The sequence below is a fragment of the Piliocolobus tephrosceles genome, chromosome 9 (genome assembly GCF_002776525.5).
Source record: "Piliocolobus tephrosceles isolate RC106 chromosome 9, ASM277652v3, whole genome shotgun sequence".
NCBI classification, from domain to species: Eukaryota; Metazoa; Chordata; class Mammalia; order Primates; family Cercopithecidae; genus Piliocolobus; species Piliocolobus tephrosceles.
In genome coordinates this window covers 19,854,295-19,869,507 of record NC_045442.1, presented here as the reverse complement: position 1 = coordinate 19,869,507, position 15,213 = coordinate 19,854,295, and the positions used below count along the sequence as shown (strand labels likewise).

Below are 15,213 nucleotides of genomic sequence, written 5' to 3'. Positions count from 1 at the left end.
GATGGCTTGAGCCCCAGAGGTTCAGGCTGCAGTGAGCCAAGATCATACCACAGCACTCCAGCCTGGGCAATAGAGTGAGACCCTGTCTCAAAAAAAAAAAAAGGCCAGGCACGGTGACTCATGCCTGTAATCCCAGCACTTTGGGAGGCCGAAGTGGGTGGATCGCCTGAGCTGAGAAGTTCAAGACCAGCCTGGCCAACATGATGAAACCTGTCACTACTAAAAGTACAAAAATTAGCTGGGCGTGGTGGCTGGTGCCTGTAATCCCAGCTACTCAGGAGGCTGAAGCATGAGAATTGCTTGAACCTGGGAGGCAGAGGTTGCAGTCAGCTGAGATCACACCCCTGCACTCCAGCCTGGGTGACAGAGCGAGACTTGTCTCAAAAAAAAAAAAAAAAAAAAAAAATCAAGATGTCTACAGGGCTGGTTCCTTCTGTAGGCTCTAGAGAAGAATACATTTTCCTTTCCTTTTCCAGTTGCTAGAACCTGCCCACATTCCTTGGCTCCTAGCTCCTTCCTCTACCTTCAGAGCCATCAGAGTAGCATCTTTACCCCGCTCTGGCCTTACCCCTCCCTCTTGTAAGGACTCTTGTGACTATGCTGGGCCTACCTTGAGGTTACAGGCATCCCCTTTCTACCTGAATCAGTTTCATCTTCCCATCCCCAGATTCTTAACTACATTTGCAAAGTCCCTTTCCCCATGTAAGGCAACTGAGTTCAGAATAGCAATGTACTCAACTAAAATCACATTTTACATGCCTATTTGCAAGTAAAGATGACAACAGCACCTTCCCAAGAAGACGGTAGTAGGTGCTGGTGGTGGCTGTCCATATCTCCTCATGCCAATCATGTCAGTGCACTGGCCTTTTCTCAACTGCCAGAATCCATGTGTTTTTGCCCCAAGGATTCCTCTGGTCCCTTGAGCCCACTTTGCTACATGTATGACAGGCTAGAAATGCCAATAAATTAATGTCCCCTGACGATTGGCAGGGTTGGTATATAAATACCCCAGCTCCCTCCCCACTGGATGGAATAACTCTGAGGGAGGTGTTTTCCACCCGCTCCGAGTGTTTCCCAGTGCGATTCAGCTCCTGTTACCCTCAGGGATAACTTACCTGACATGAAAGCTTTCATCAGCTGGCTTCCCTACCTGGTTGTAAAACAGGGAAAATAATGTCCACGATGCCTGTCTGACAAGGTTTTTGCATGAGCAGAAGACACTGTCCAAATGCTTTGTAAATGCTAAACTGGAAAATCAATTATGGTGGTGTTATTATGAAACTATTAAGTCTGTTAGGTACCTGAAGATCATCTGGTCAACCCCCATACCCATAAGAAGAAGAAAGGGGACAGACAGGGTCTTCAGTGAGTTGAAGCAGAGCAGAAGCATAAAACTCAGCGTCCTAATTCTTGATCTGCTGGGCTTTAACTCCATCATGATGTTTGTTATCAGATTCTCTCTTAAATGATTTTGACCTTCCTGAAACCTCTATTTACTCATATGTAACGTGGAAAGAATTACCTGACACCCATATTGTCACTACATAAAGTATTGGAGAGTCTTCAAACTCTAAGGGGAGCCCAGCCCCTCTCTTTACAGGTGGGACTCATGTACAAGTTCAGTTGTAAAGTACAGACATGAGGCCCTTCATTTATTGGACAAGCACTTATAATGTGTTTTCTGTATGCCAAACACTGTTCTAAGTTCTTTACAAATATCAGTTCATTAAATCCTCATAACATCTCTATCAAGTATACTATCATCATTCTCATTTTACAGACAAGGAAACTGAGGCATAGAGAGGTTGAGTAGCTTCTCCAAATTATGGAACATAGCAATGGACCCAGGAAGTCTGACTCCATGCTAGAAAATACTATACTATGTTGAGTCACCTTCCTTTTTCTTATATTTTCTCTGCCTCCAAACTCCCTCCCCTCATCTTCATCCTTGGGCCAATTAGGTAATGTCCAAATCATAATAGCTCTCATCCAAGATGTTTGACATTTCACAAAACAATTTAATGAAAACTGACTTAAACCGTTAGGATGTTTTTAGTTTCCCATAATGAGAAAGTGCAGAGGAAGGATGGAATTCAAGCACAGTTTGGTCCAGAGTTTGCCAAGTCATCCTGGCCGCTGCTCTGTATCTCTGTGACTTTCAGTTTTGCCCTTATCCTGTTTCATCTTCATTGCAAGGCTGGCTTCCCTCGTGGAAGCAAAACACTCTCCCATCCCCATGGGCCCTGCACAGAGGAAGAGATGGATCCTTTGACCCAGTTTCCCTCTGAGGCTCCCTCTGCCTCTGAACCATGACTGGGCCATTGCTGGGGTCAAGAGTGTGTCTGCTGTCCACAAGTTACATAGATACCCAGGGCAATTGAGACATGGAGGGGTGGGGGGCATTAAATGGAAACTGTTGGCCACACCAGCCTGTAGGACCCAGCCGAGACACTGTCTTCTCCATGAGACCTCCCTCTGTCTCTTTCTCTTCCCGCTTTGGGAGAGTGGCTCTCTCCTCTGAATCCCCATGCTCTTGCTCTGCCTTGCCCTGACAGCACTGACCACTTAATATCCTCATATTATACTCCTTCTGGATCTTCTCCACTTGCCCTTGCACAGCCCCTCTCCACTCTCCTCCACTCTTTATTGCCCTGAGGGTCCTCAACAGATGGGCCGTTTCTCTAGTTAACCTGTTCCAATCAGACTTTGGCTCCACACCACTCACCAAATGGTTCTTGCCAAAGCCACAATTGCCATTACCCTACCAAATCCATCTCACCCTTCCTCTTGGCAGCATGTCAGGTGGCTGCCCCCCACCCACCCAAACCTTGTCTCTACTGCTAGACGCCACACACTCCTGGTTTTCCGCATGCTCCTCTGAACGCTTCTTGTTAATCTCCTTTGCTGGCTTCTCCCTGTCCTACCCCACCCCAGCCCCCCTGCTCCCTCCATGCTGGGCCATGGTCTGGACAACTGACCATATACCTTGACTACGGCCACTACCCCTATAGTGTAGGTTTATCTCATGACTGCAGCTTTCATCAAAATTGGGTAACACTTCTCCCTCCTTTCATCCCTGCAAGCCTAGAGGAGGTGAAGGCTTCCCACTGTTGCTGTACCACCATCCCACCACCATTCCTTGCTGCTCCCTTAACCCTGCCTCCACCTCTGTAGACAGTCCCTGCAATAATTCTCTTCCATAAATCCTTTGAGCATGCTGTTTCCTGCTGGGATCCTGCCTAACACGTTATTTCTGTCCAGATTTATCTGCCATATTAGTTCATAAGGTCCCTAAGAGCAAAGTCTATGTTTAATTCTTTTTTCACAATTCCCAACTGTGCCTGTTACGCAAGTGGTACCAATAAATGCTGAAAGGAAATTTTCTTTCTTATTAACTGCCTTCAACTTAAATAGAAGGTGAAAGGAATGAAAACGTTTTAAAAATATATACATCTCCTGGAACAATAAACATTTAGAAGTTGAGTTCAGAAGAATAAAAATCTTTAGAAGAATAAAATATGATGCTAAGTGGGATGTGTAGTCTGATTTCCTGGGCTTTACCTGATTCCTCAAATTCATGATTCATACAGAATCCATATGGAATATGCTCTTCCTTCTCCAGGTCCCAGAAATGAAATAGGGTTGCTCTTGTTATGATAGCAGTTGAAGTGGAAAAAAAAAAAAAAATTGGGCTGCTCTGAGATCCAGAGCAGCAGGGAAGCTCCACCACTGACCAACAGGAGTTCTAGGAATCACAGGGTTCCAGGGTTACACCACACCGTACCGATGTGATGGGCTGGTGGGAAAGAGGCCACTGCACAGGACCTTAATTTGGGGTTTCCTTCCTACTCCACTTTTTCTTCAATTGCACTGCCACCCCTTCCCTACCAACACTGACTCTTTTGGCACAGTGCCAACCAAGTTAGAACTACCAAAATTCAGGGCCACAATGGCAAAGACATGAGAGAAAAAAGAAGGAGAACTCATCACCCCTCCCTCTGCCCCAGTGGTGGTCTCACTGGCTGACTCCCAGTCCAAAATCTTTGGGCCATCCTCTGTCACCTGTGTACATTCCCTAATCCCCAGAAACTGGACCCAGGTGTTCTCTTTAAATAAGGAAGACTCTGACTTCAATCTTCTGTGGATCTCCAAGTCCTCTTTTGGCATCTACATCTGCTTTTGCTCTAACAGATGAATCCAGATACAAAAATGGACACAGGTATGTATGTGTATTGGGGGAAGCAGGTAGAGTTAATTACCTTTATTCTGTTTCTCATGTTTTTAAAATGTTTAGAGAACTTTAAAAGGACTTTGCTCCATTAACTGGACATCCATGTGGATGGCCAAACACGTTAGCCCCTCAGTTCCTTGACCTCCTCATCACCAATGACCTTCTATGCTACATAGCTACCTGCGCCTTGCAATGTCTCTATTTTAAGATCGATCAAACATGTTCCTTCCAAGCACTACTTCCTATCCTTCAGTCAGCTCGTACCATCTGTCTTTGATGGCACATCTCACCAGGAATCGCCACCCAGGATTCTTCTCCCCAAGAATCTCCTTGTATCTCCTTTACCTTTTTAGGTCCTTGGTTATTTCCTCCTTATGACCCTCTGATTCCATAAGTCAACATTTCAAGCATTCTTTAGCAAGTGTCCTAAACTCCCTTGCTCCTTTGTCCTTCTGTGGCATCTTCCTAGCAAAAATGGTAAGCTGAAATGAACCCCAGGCCCTGGCTCCCCCATGCTGCTCCTGAACAGCTGAAGTCCACTGGAGAAAATCACACATCAGGAACCTTGCCAAATTTACGGTCACCAAGCTCAATGGACCCACAGTATTCGCAGCATTGAGAAATACTTACAAAGTAAGGAAACATAGTATATAAGGAAGGAACTCTGGGGACCCCAAAAAGTAAGGATTGCATGCTGGTAAAGAACCCAGCAAACAAAACAAAGAAATAGATCAGTATAGATGAGAACCAAGTGAGAGAGTAACTTGGAAGCAAAGAGAAGAGAAAATTTCAGCAAGGGTTGGCTCACTGCCATTGCCTCTTCTGAGCAAAGTTCTTTGTGTCAGGCCACTCCCTGGGTCAACAGCCAGCCAATAGAGAAGCAGTCATAGGGTAAGGTGCTCACCCTGATCCCATCAGTGGTTACTCTTGTGCAAAGTTCAGCCCATTTCATGTCCTTTTGTAGGGGATTGAGAGAGTGGCAGTTTCAGCTGGTAATGGACATTGATCTCAGCAGACATATTGAAAGAATGAGGAAGGGTCTAGAATCTTGAGGTCTTGGAAAGGATGAAGTTAAGAAATGTAAAGCATAGAAGGAAGGGAGATTGCAGTTGGAAAGTGGAGCACCAGAGTCAAAGTTATCAAAGGTCATGCAAGAATGGGTAGTTCCAAGGTCCAGAGTGTAATCATAAGAGTGAGGTACAAAAGTGAAGTAGGAGGGATTACTAATGGAGTATTAAAGTTAGTTTTCTCTGGATCTCCCTGGTCAAATTATGAGCTCTCAAAAAACACTAATCTTTCCATTTCTCTATTATCTATAACACCTGGCACATAGTAGGCACACTGTAAATAAATAAAGAATGGATGGGCATTTAAGCTAGCTACTGGAGATACACTGGTCAGAAGAAACAGACACAGTACTAATGGATTATACAGTCTTGTGGAGAAAGAGACAGACATTAACCAAATAATCAGACAAATGCATCTAAAATTACAAATGGCAAAATGGGTACTGAAGTTAACACTGCGCCATGATAATGTGTCATAAAGAATCTGGCCTCGTCTGGGGAGAGAAGGAGTCACTGAGAAGTGATGTCTGAGTGAGAACTGAAGGATGTGTAGTAGTTAGCCAGCAGAAGAAACAGGAGAAGAATGGGCTGGAGAGAGGGAGCAGCACGTACAAAGGTCAAGGTGCTCAGCGTGCAGAGACCAGGAGTAAGAGTTCTTGGAAACGATCTTGAGAGGGAGGCAGGGGATGACGGAGAGAGAGAGGGATGATAATATCTGCAACAGTTATGCTCCATCTTCTTGGCTAGCAGAACCCCAATTTTGTTCAGATAGCAAGGGAAATTATCACGATTGGTGCAAGCCAATGAAATCTCATTTACTCTTTGCCAATGACTGGTCTTCTTGAGGTAACAGCTGATCAATCCAATCAGATATAAGAGAAAGTCTTATCCAGGACTTGTAGGAGAAATTTTTCTCCATGAAGTGAAAAGCACATAAGGAGAATGCTCATTTTCCCCCAACACTTCCCTGCTGCTTGAGATGGTGTGTTGTGGAAACATGCTACTTATGACAGCCAACTTCTGGCCGTATGGAAAAGGCCAAGAAAATCAGACACATAACCTTAGTTCTGACATCACTGAGTCATCAAAATAAGTCTGGAAATGCTCCACTCCAGACTTCTTGCATGATGTATGATAAATAAATTATAAGCCACTATTGTTGAGTGTTGGGTTTTTTTTTTTTTCTTTTATAACAGCTAAAACAGTCCTAACCATAGAGCAATTTCCAAAATCAGTCATGGAAGAGAATCACATAAAATTACACAAAATGCTTTATATCATCAGTTCCTTTCTCTTTACAAACATCAAATGATTCAGACCACAACCAAACAGATGATAGAAAATAGGTCTTGGTTTGATACCATTTTTAACATAATCTAAAAGATACCCTTGTTATTACTTTGTTCTGTGTACAGCTTTCTCCTTGCTTTCCTTGAATTCTTTGTTCCAGAGAAGAGGTATAGTAAGGATGCTTTGAAGTGATGTGACTGATGTCACTCCTTTACCAGTGTCACTGACAAGGACACATTTACTATCCACATGGACAAAGAGCATGCGGCATGGAGTGAAAAGGCCTGCACACTAATAAGCCCTTGACTTTGACTCAAAGGCATAATCATAATCAGAGATGAATGGGTACTTAGAGATCTTTGGGAAAGGACAGTAATGGAATCATAAGGCCCAAATATCTGGCAACCTACGCAATGTCACACAGTCAGAGTAGGCCGGGAGCAAGGCCAACTGATCTCAGCCCAGGACTCACATAGTGTAGCGTATGAAAGAACACACACAGGCTTTAGAGTCAAGACAGACCAGTCTGATTTCTGTGGGTCACTTACTAGCTGCATGATCCTTAGCTAGTTATTTAATCTCTCTAAATTTAAATTCCTCCTTTAAAATTAGGAATAATAAAATTTATCCTGCAACAAGGTAGAATTAAATGAGATATTCTATGTAAAACAAAAATCCCCAATAAGTAGTAGGTATTGCCATGCCATATAAACTGTTCAGTTGTGTTTTGGTTAAGAGGCAGCAGAACTAAAGAGCATCTTCATGACAGAGAAGCTCAATTAACGAAGTCGTCGAATAACTCTACTGATCTTTCAGATGAACGGGCAATTGCTTATTGCGACAGGTAATCCATACCTTGTTTACAGGTCATTGGAGACAACTTAAAAAACTTATGCTTGTGTTTCATAGGGATGTTTGTTTCACAAGTTTAGTATTTGATGTCTGTGCCAATTTTTGTTTGCTTTTCAGTTTTTATTTTATGGGTTCATCTACAGTACAAATAGCTTTATTAGGCTTCTTCCCCCAAAGAGTTTTGTAATACTATGGGAAAATAATACAAAAAAGCCTAGAATAGGGTGGGTTTGAAGGGTGGGTAGGTGGATGGACAGACAGATGAACAGGTTGCTGATGGAAAGCCCATCTAACTGACTCATAGTTTCCAAAGGAACACAAGTCTGACAGTAACTTTCCCTCTTCCCCTTTTTAATTAGGTCTCTATATTATAACAATGGTCTGTCTGGACTTTATAGTTCTCAAGTAAGTGGAAATCAGTACAAGCCTTTTACGAGCTACTTAGAGCTACAACTAGTATCTGATTAAAGATCTAATGTAAAGATACTATCTCCAGAATCGTCAAAAGTTGGCCTAAAAGAGCATCCAGGAAATACTGTTAGGTCATTCTCTGTCTTGTTATAAAGAAATACCTGAGATTTGGTAATTTATAAAGAAAAGAGGTTTAACTGGCCCATGGCTCTGCAAGCTGTACAGGGAGCATAGTGCTGGCATCTCTCAGCTTCTGGGAAGGCCTCAAGGCGCTTTCTTTCACTCATGGTAGAAGGTGAGGCGGGAGTAGGCATGTCACCTGGTGAGAGTGGGAGCAGTAGATTTGGGGGAGATGCCACACACTTTTAAACAAAGACCTCGCTACAACTCACTCACTATCTCAGACACAGAACCAAGCCATGAGGGATCCATCCCCAGGACCCAATACCTCCAGCTAGACTCCGCCTCCATCACTGGGGATTACATCTCAGCATGAGATTTGGAGGGGACATCCGAACTATATCAAATTTAAGAAGTCGTTTTTCCTAAATCAAGCAAAACTGATCCTGTGCAGGAAGCAAATAATATATTAATAATTTCTGTATGCCTAAAGTCCAGCTAGGTTTGCTAAATGAAGGAGCCAATAACATCTACCCTCCATAGGATACAAAAGAGAAAAACAAAGAAATAACCTCTGTTGAATGCTAACTGTGGATAAAGCACTGTGCTAGATGCTTTTTATATGTGAAATTGTACTTAACTTAAAAAAAAAAAAAAAAAAACCTGTGAAGTCAGTATTATCTGTCCCATTTTGCAGATGAGAAAACAGACTCAGAGAACTCCAGTTAACTTGCCAAGACCACACAATGGATCCGTGGCTGAGCTGATTCCATCCCAGGTACCCTCATGAGGATGTGGATTAAAATGATGTACTTTTACTTTTAAAGGTAGTAGAACAGGATAAAATTCATGGTCACTTCTTCCTCTCCCCTAGAAATTTGTAATATACATGAAAATACACCTAAGACCCTTTGGTGGCTGGATACCACTCAGCAGGTCTAAGCATGATGGTTTACTCAATTGCAGCTGGTGGCTGTGCAGGGGAATATGCCTAGTGCCACCTGTTGATGATAACACTCTGTTATGGCTGAATGAGCAACTCTTCCTGGAAACCACTGGCATGTACAAGTGTGTTAGAGAAACCAGGTTTTTGTTTCCTCATCTGGTACAAAGGAACCCTTTCTATCCTTCCCAGGAACACATTGGTTAAGATATGGCTGAAGGAGGCAAAGGGAATTTTTTTCAGGGGTAGTCGCCGCAGACAGTTGAGGGTAAATTGGCATTGTTCTCAATAAGGGTTATTGTAACCATGGTCCAAAGTCTGGCAGGAATTTTTTTTATTATTATTAATTTGTTTGCTTTAATTTTTGAAATGAAATGTTTGCTTATCATTTTCCTGTGCTAGATGGCTGGGACACCAAGGCGGTTCTGCGGCAAGCCACAGGTATGAAGGCCCAGAACTTCCCCCGAGGGCACAGCTTCCATTTCAATTTGAGGCAAGAATAAAATCTGTTCAAGAATAGTAGTTTGGGAACTTCCTGGTGGTTCAGATTTCAAGCACAGCTTGTACTTAATCCTTACCCAGGCACCAAGGCTCAGAGTCAGCAGGAGTGAGTTTAGGAATCTTCGGGACAAGCACTTTCCTGAGCATTGGACCAGCAACCACTTGGCTTCCAGTAAGTACTGCTTGGTGTATCTGGTTTGGACTCCCAAGGCTGGGATGATCTAGAAGCTTTTTTGCAATTGAGCAATTGCAGATTTGGAAATGGAAAATTTTGCAGATATGCAGTATTTCCATGGGCTCTTTCTTCATAAGCTTCCTAGGTTATACTATAGTCAGAGGGAAACAGGATGGACCCCTTGGTATGTTGTATTCACCAAATCCAAAATAATGTTATAATAAACAGGTTAGGCAGTGATTGTGGGGAGATTCTCCTGAATGAGATCAAACAGCTGAATCAGAAAGGTTTTCTTTTTTGTTTGGGGCAACAACAAGAAATGCAAGCAGAACTATGACAAGACTTAATTCTACTTTCTTAGGTAGGAGGAAGAACAAAGTAGTTAAGGCCAGCTCTCAAGTTAGAATTCTGGTTCTGCTTCTTTTTCATTACATGATCAAAGGCAAGTTGTTTAATCTCTCCAGTAACTGTTTCCTTGTCTGTAAATGGGCGATGTATCATTGTAAAAACAGTGCAAGCTTTAGAGTATGGTTATGAGGATAGGATGAGATTGTATATGTATATGTGAAATTATATGTATACATATACATAAAATATTTCATATACATATTACTTAGAAGTGTCTAGAATATAGTAAGTACTCAAAAAATGCTACCCATTATTAAACAACCATAGAATCATAGAATATCTGAGCTGGAAAGGACCTAACAACTAGCATTTATTGAGCTTCTATCATGTACTGAGGAGTGTTCATCAATAGGGTATCTCCAGTGATGCTCCCAGCAATCTGATGAGGGTGGTAATAACCTTCATGTTACAGATGAACAAATGGAGGTGTAGAGAAGTATTAGAAATGGAGGTGTAGGGAAGTATTATAAAGTATCAAAGATCACATTCCTCATAATTCGTGGAGATGAAATTTAAACCCAGATGCCAGAGCTAGCACTCTAAACCACCACACCCTACTGCCTTATCTGTCCTCTCATTTTTATGGTGGGTGGGGAGATGAACGTGGAATGGTCACAACACATGACTCCAGAGTGCTTCACAGACACTGGAAGGACAGAAATATCCTCCAAAGCACACTTTGACATCCACAGGGTACCGGGTGGGCGAATGTTATTTGGGAGTGTCCATGAGCATGAATGTGGTGCTGTGTGGAGTTCTGCCAGGGGACCTAGGTCCAAGTCACCCAGTCTTCTCTCAAATGCAGCTTTTCATTTGTAAAATGAGCTGTCTCAGAATGAGGCCATTCTGAAACACGCAAAAAGAGTATGCAAATGCATTTCATAAACTTTAAAGGCTTTAGAAATATTTTATTTTTAAAAATGATTTTTTTGGCTTTTTGACAAAGAGCAGCTGAAAAACAGTGGCGTGATCTAGGGTCACTACAACCTCCACCTCCCGGGTTCAAGCGACTCTCCTGTCTCAGCCTCCTGAGGGATTATAGGCAAGTGGTAGGATTACAGGCACGGACCAGGACACCTGGCTAATTTTTGTATTTTTAGTAGAGACGGGGTTTCACCATGTTGGTCAGGCTGGTCTCGAACTCCTGACCTTGTGATCTGCCTGCCTCAGCCTCCCAAAGTGCTGGGATTACAGGTGTGAGCCACCATGCCCGGCAGTCCTTATTCTTAAATTTCCCCTGGAGAAAGCGAGCCTCTGGCATGGAGAAGGGCTTATCTTGGGCTTCCTCTAAGCCAGTGAGACTTTCTTGACTGCATTGGCTCCATGGCATCCTGCCCTTTGCCCTGTTCTTATCTCTTCCTGGTGTTGCCATCCCCTAGCTCTCTTATCAAAGCTTCTTATGCAGCAAAAACAGAGAAAGTCCAAGGAAGACAGCTCCTTCAGTCATCTCAACAACACCTCCGCAGAACCACCCACTGAGTGAGGACAAGCTGCTTGGATGCGTCCCCGTTACCGCAGCTACTGTCAGCCTCAGGCCCAGGGAGGGAAATACTAAAGAAAGAATGGGAATGGGAAACTCATAACCCATCTCAGCAACATTCGTGAGCATGATCCCAATACTCACTGAAGCGGTGGCTGGTCGATGAAACACGCATGCTATTGTTTGGGGACTAACACTAACCCTTCCTTTTGACAGGGGAGGACACACAGCCATCATGGAACCCAAACCTCAGAAGAGTCCAGGTACCCGAGGGGTATAATCTCAGAAACAGAAATATTTTTATTGAAAATGCTCCACAGTTCCCTTCAAGCTAACCAGATACAGAACTTGGTGGTTTTTGTGTATGTTTTGTTTTGTTTGTTTTGTTTGCTCTGTTGCCTAGGCAGGAGTACAGTGACGCGATCTCAGCTCACTGCAACCTCCCGGGCTCAAGTGATCCTCTAACTTCAGCCTCCTGAGTAGCTGGCACTTCAGGCATATGCCAGCATGCCTGCCTAATTTTCATGTTTTTAGTAGAGGTGGGGTTTCTCCATGTTGGCCAGGCTGGCCTCAAACTCCTGGCCTAAGGTGATCCGCCCGCCTCAGCCTCCCAAAGTACTGAGATTACAGGCATGAGCCACCATGTCCAGCCCCAGAACTTAGTTTTGGTGGGGATAATGGGTAGCATTCTATGACAATGTTTTTGGTTTGGGGAATGTAGCAGGAACTATTGGATTCAATTAATTATTGTGTAAGAGTTTACCTGTCTAGAAGTTTAGCATTTTCTGATTTTTATGAGCCAAATTTTCCATTCATTGCCCAAAGATGATGTTAATAGCAAACTATGGGCCAGCAAAGATTAGAGAATATTTTCTTAATTTTACATGAAACTCTCACTTAGAGAAGCTGCCTGCATTATCACTACGGCTTATTATGAGGGTAGCCCAATGTATGGTATTCAAATATCCTTGCTCATATTCATACACTTCTTTGTAGGTGAGTGGATAGAAAAGCTAAATTTAGGATGAAGTCACTTAGAAGTTAAATTATCCAATTCACCTCAAAAATATTTACAAAGCACCTATTACTAGTAAGTCTTTGTGCTTTGGGTTGCGGGGAATATACAGATTAATAAAGAGGAGTCATTGCCCTCAGAGTTTTAAAATGTTGTTAGTGGGAGGCTGAGGCAGGTAGATCACTTAAGATCAGGAGTTTGAGACCAGCTAGGCCAACATGGTGAAACCTTGTCTCTACTAAAAATACAAAAATTCACCGGGTGTGGTGGTGTGCGCCTGTAATCCCAGCTAATGAAGAGGCTGAGGCAGGAGAATCGCTTGAACCTGGGAGGTGGAGGTTGCAGAGAACCAAGATCGCATCATTGCACTCCAGCCTGGGTAATAAAGCAAGACTCTTTATCAAAAATATAAAATAAAATCTTCTCGGGAACTTAAACACATGCAAATCACTGTGCTGGGAAATTAAGATTAGCCTGTGATGGAAATCATGAAATAAGTACAAATACTAGGGGTTCTGAAGAAGAAAAAGCATTTAAGTAGCAATGAGAATCCAGAGAGGTTTTAAAGGAAAGGCGTTTGAGCTAGACCCTATAGGAGGAGCAGGGATTTTAAAGAAATCAGAAAAAGGAGCACATCCCAGAAGAAGGAACGGCATGACCAAAGCAATGAAATGGTATAGAAGCAGAATGTGTCAGAGCTGAATATACTTACAAGGTAGGAGAAGGGAAAATGGAGAATGAGGCTGCAGAAAGTTGTTGCCATATTGTGCCAGACCTTGACCACATATGACAGGTAACGTTGAAGCATTTTGAGCATTTTAAGTATGGAAGTGGCATGGTCAGATCTGCATTTTAGATTCTTTTCTTTTTGAGACAGAGTCTCACTCTGTCGCCCAGGGTGGAGTGTAGTGCCGCGATCTCAACTCACTGCAACCTCTGCCTCTTGGGTTCAAGCAATTCTCTGCCTCAGCCTCCCGAGTAGCTGGGATTATAGGTGACCGCCACCATGCCTGGCTAATTTTTTTTTTTTTTTTTTTTTTTTGTATTTTTAGTAGAGGCAGAGTTTCACCATCTTGGCCAGGCTGGTCTTGAATGCCTGACCTCGGGATCCACTTGTTGGCCTCCCAAAATGCTGGGATTATAGGAGCGAGCACCGCACCCAGCTGATTCGCCATATTTTTAATAGCTTTATTGTAGTTTATTGTAATTGGCAGACAATAAACTATATATATATCTAAAATATACAATTTGATACAAGTTTTGATATGAAACATAAACAGGCATACCTCAGAGATAGTTCAAGCTCATTTCCATACCACCGCAACCAAGCAAATATCACAATAAAGCTAGTCACATGAATGTATTGGATTCCATAAAAGTTATGTGTACACTATACTGTAGTTGAGTGTATAATAGCATTATGTCTAAGGAAACAATTTGCATACCTTAATTAAAGATATTTTATTGCTAAAGTTTGCTAACAATTATCTGAGCCTTCAGTGACTCATAATATTTTTGCTGGCGGAGGATCTTGCCTCAGTGTTGATGGCTGCTGAGTAATCAGGCAGGTTGTTGCTGAAGGTGGGGGTGGTTGTGACAATTTCTTATAATAAGATAACGGTGAAGTTGACCACATTGATCGATTGTACTTTCATGAAAAATTTCTCTATAGCACGTGGTGCTGTTTGATAACATTTTACCTACAGTGGAAATTCTTTCCAAATTGGAATCAATCCTCTCAAACCCTGACTCTGATTTATCAACTAAGTTTATGTAATATCTTAAATCCTTTATTGTGATTTCAAAAATAAACACAGCATGTTCACCAGCTGTAGATTCCATCTCAAGAAAACTCTTTTCATATCCCATAAGAAGCAGCTCCTCATCTGTTGAAGTTTGATCATGAGATTGCAGCTATTCAGTCACATCGTCAGGGTTCACTTCTAATTCTAGTTCTCTTGTTATTTTCACAACATCTGCAGTGACTTCCTCCACTGAAGGAAGTTTTGAACCCCTCAAAGTCATCGGGGAGTATTGGAATCCACTTCTTCCAGACTCCTGTTCATGTTGATATTTTGACCTCCTTCTAGGAATCACGAATATTTATAATGACATCTAGAATGGTGAATCCTTTCCAGAAGGTGTTCAACTAACTTTGCTAAGATCCATCAGAGGAATCACTGTCTATAACAGCTATAGTCTTATGAAATGTATTTCTTAAATAATAAGACTTAAAAGGTGAAATTACTCCTTGATCCAGGGGCTACAGACTAGATGTTGTGTTAGCAGGCATGTAAACGGCGTTAATCTCCTTGTACATCTCCATCAGAGCTCTTGGGTGATCAGGTGTATTGTCAATGATCATTAATATTTTGAAAGCAATCTCTTTTTTTTTCTAAGTAGCAGGTCTCTGCAGTGGGCTTAGAAATATTCATTAAACCATGTTGTAAACAGATACGCTGTTACCCAGGCTTTGTTGTTGTACTGATAGAGCATGGGTAGAGTAGATTTAATATAATTAAGGGTCTTAGGATTTTCTAGCTTTTAATTGAAAGTGAGAGACATGCAACTCCCCTTTCACTTGACACTCGCCTTCACTAGGAGGACATTGTAAAGTTATTAATTGGCCTAATTTCAATATTATTGAGTCTCATTGAATAGCGAGGTCCAAGGAGAGGGAGAGAGATGGGAGAATAGCCAGTAAGTGGAGCAATCAGAAC

The 15,213-nt window shown here is 42.4% G+C and overlaps 1 protein-coding gene across 2 annotated transcripts in view; it reads left to right on the top strand.

Annotated features, from left to right (window-relative positions):
* Positions 1 to 9,302: 9,302 nt before the first annotated feature.
* The window catches only part of PLEKHS1 (pleckstrin homology domain containing S1), a 30,970-nt gene continuing 25,059 nt past the window's right edge, over positions 9,303 to 15,213 (top strand). Inside the window, exons 1-2 of one of the 2 annotated variants that reach the window (XM_023206223.2) lie at positions 9,303 to 9,587; positions 11,695 to 11,840. Coding sequence is in view for 1 of the 2 variants with exons in the window: in XM_023206221.2 (XP_023061989.1) it covers positions 11,714 to 11,741 (28 nt within the window). In the remaining variant the exon portion in view is untranslated. The remainder of the gene's footprint in view (positions 9,588 to 11,694; positions 11,841 to 15,213) is intronic. The other variant, XM_023206221.2, reaches the window with a different exon arrangement.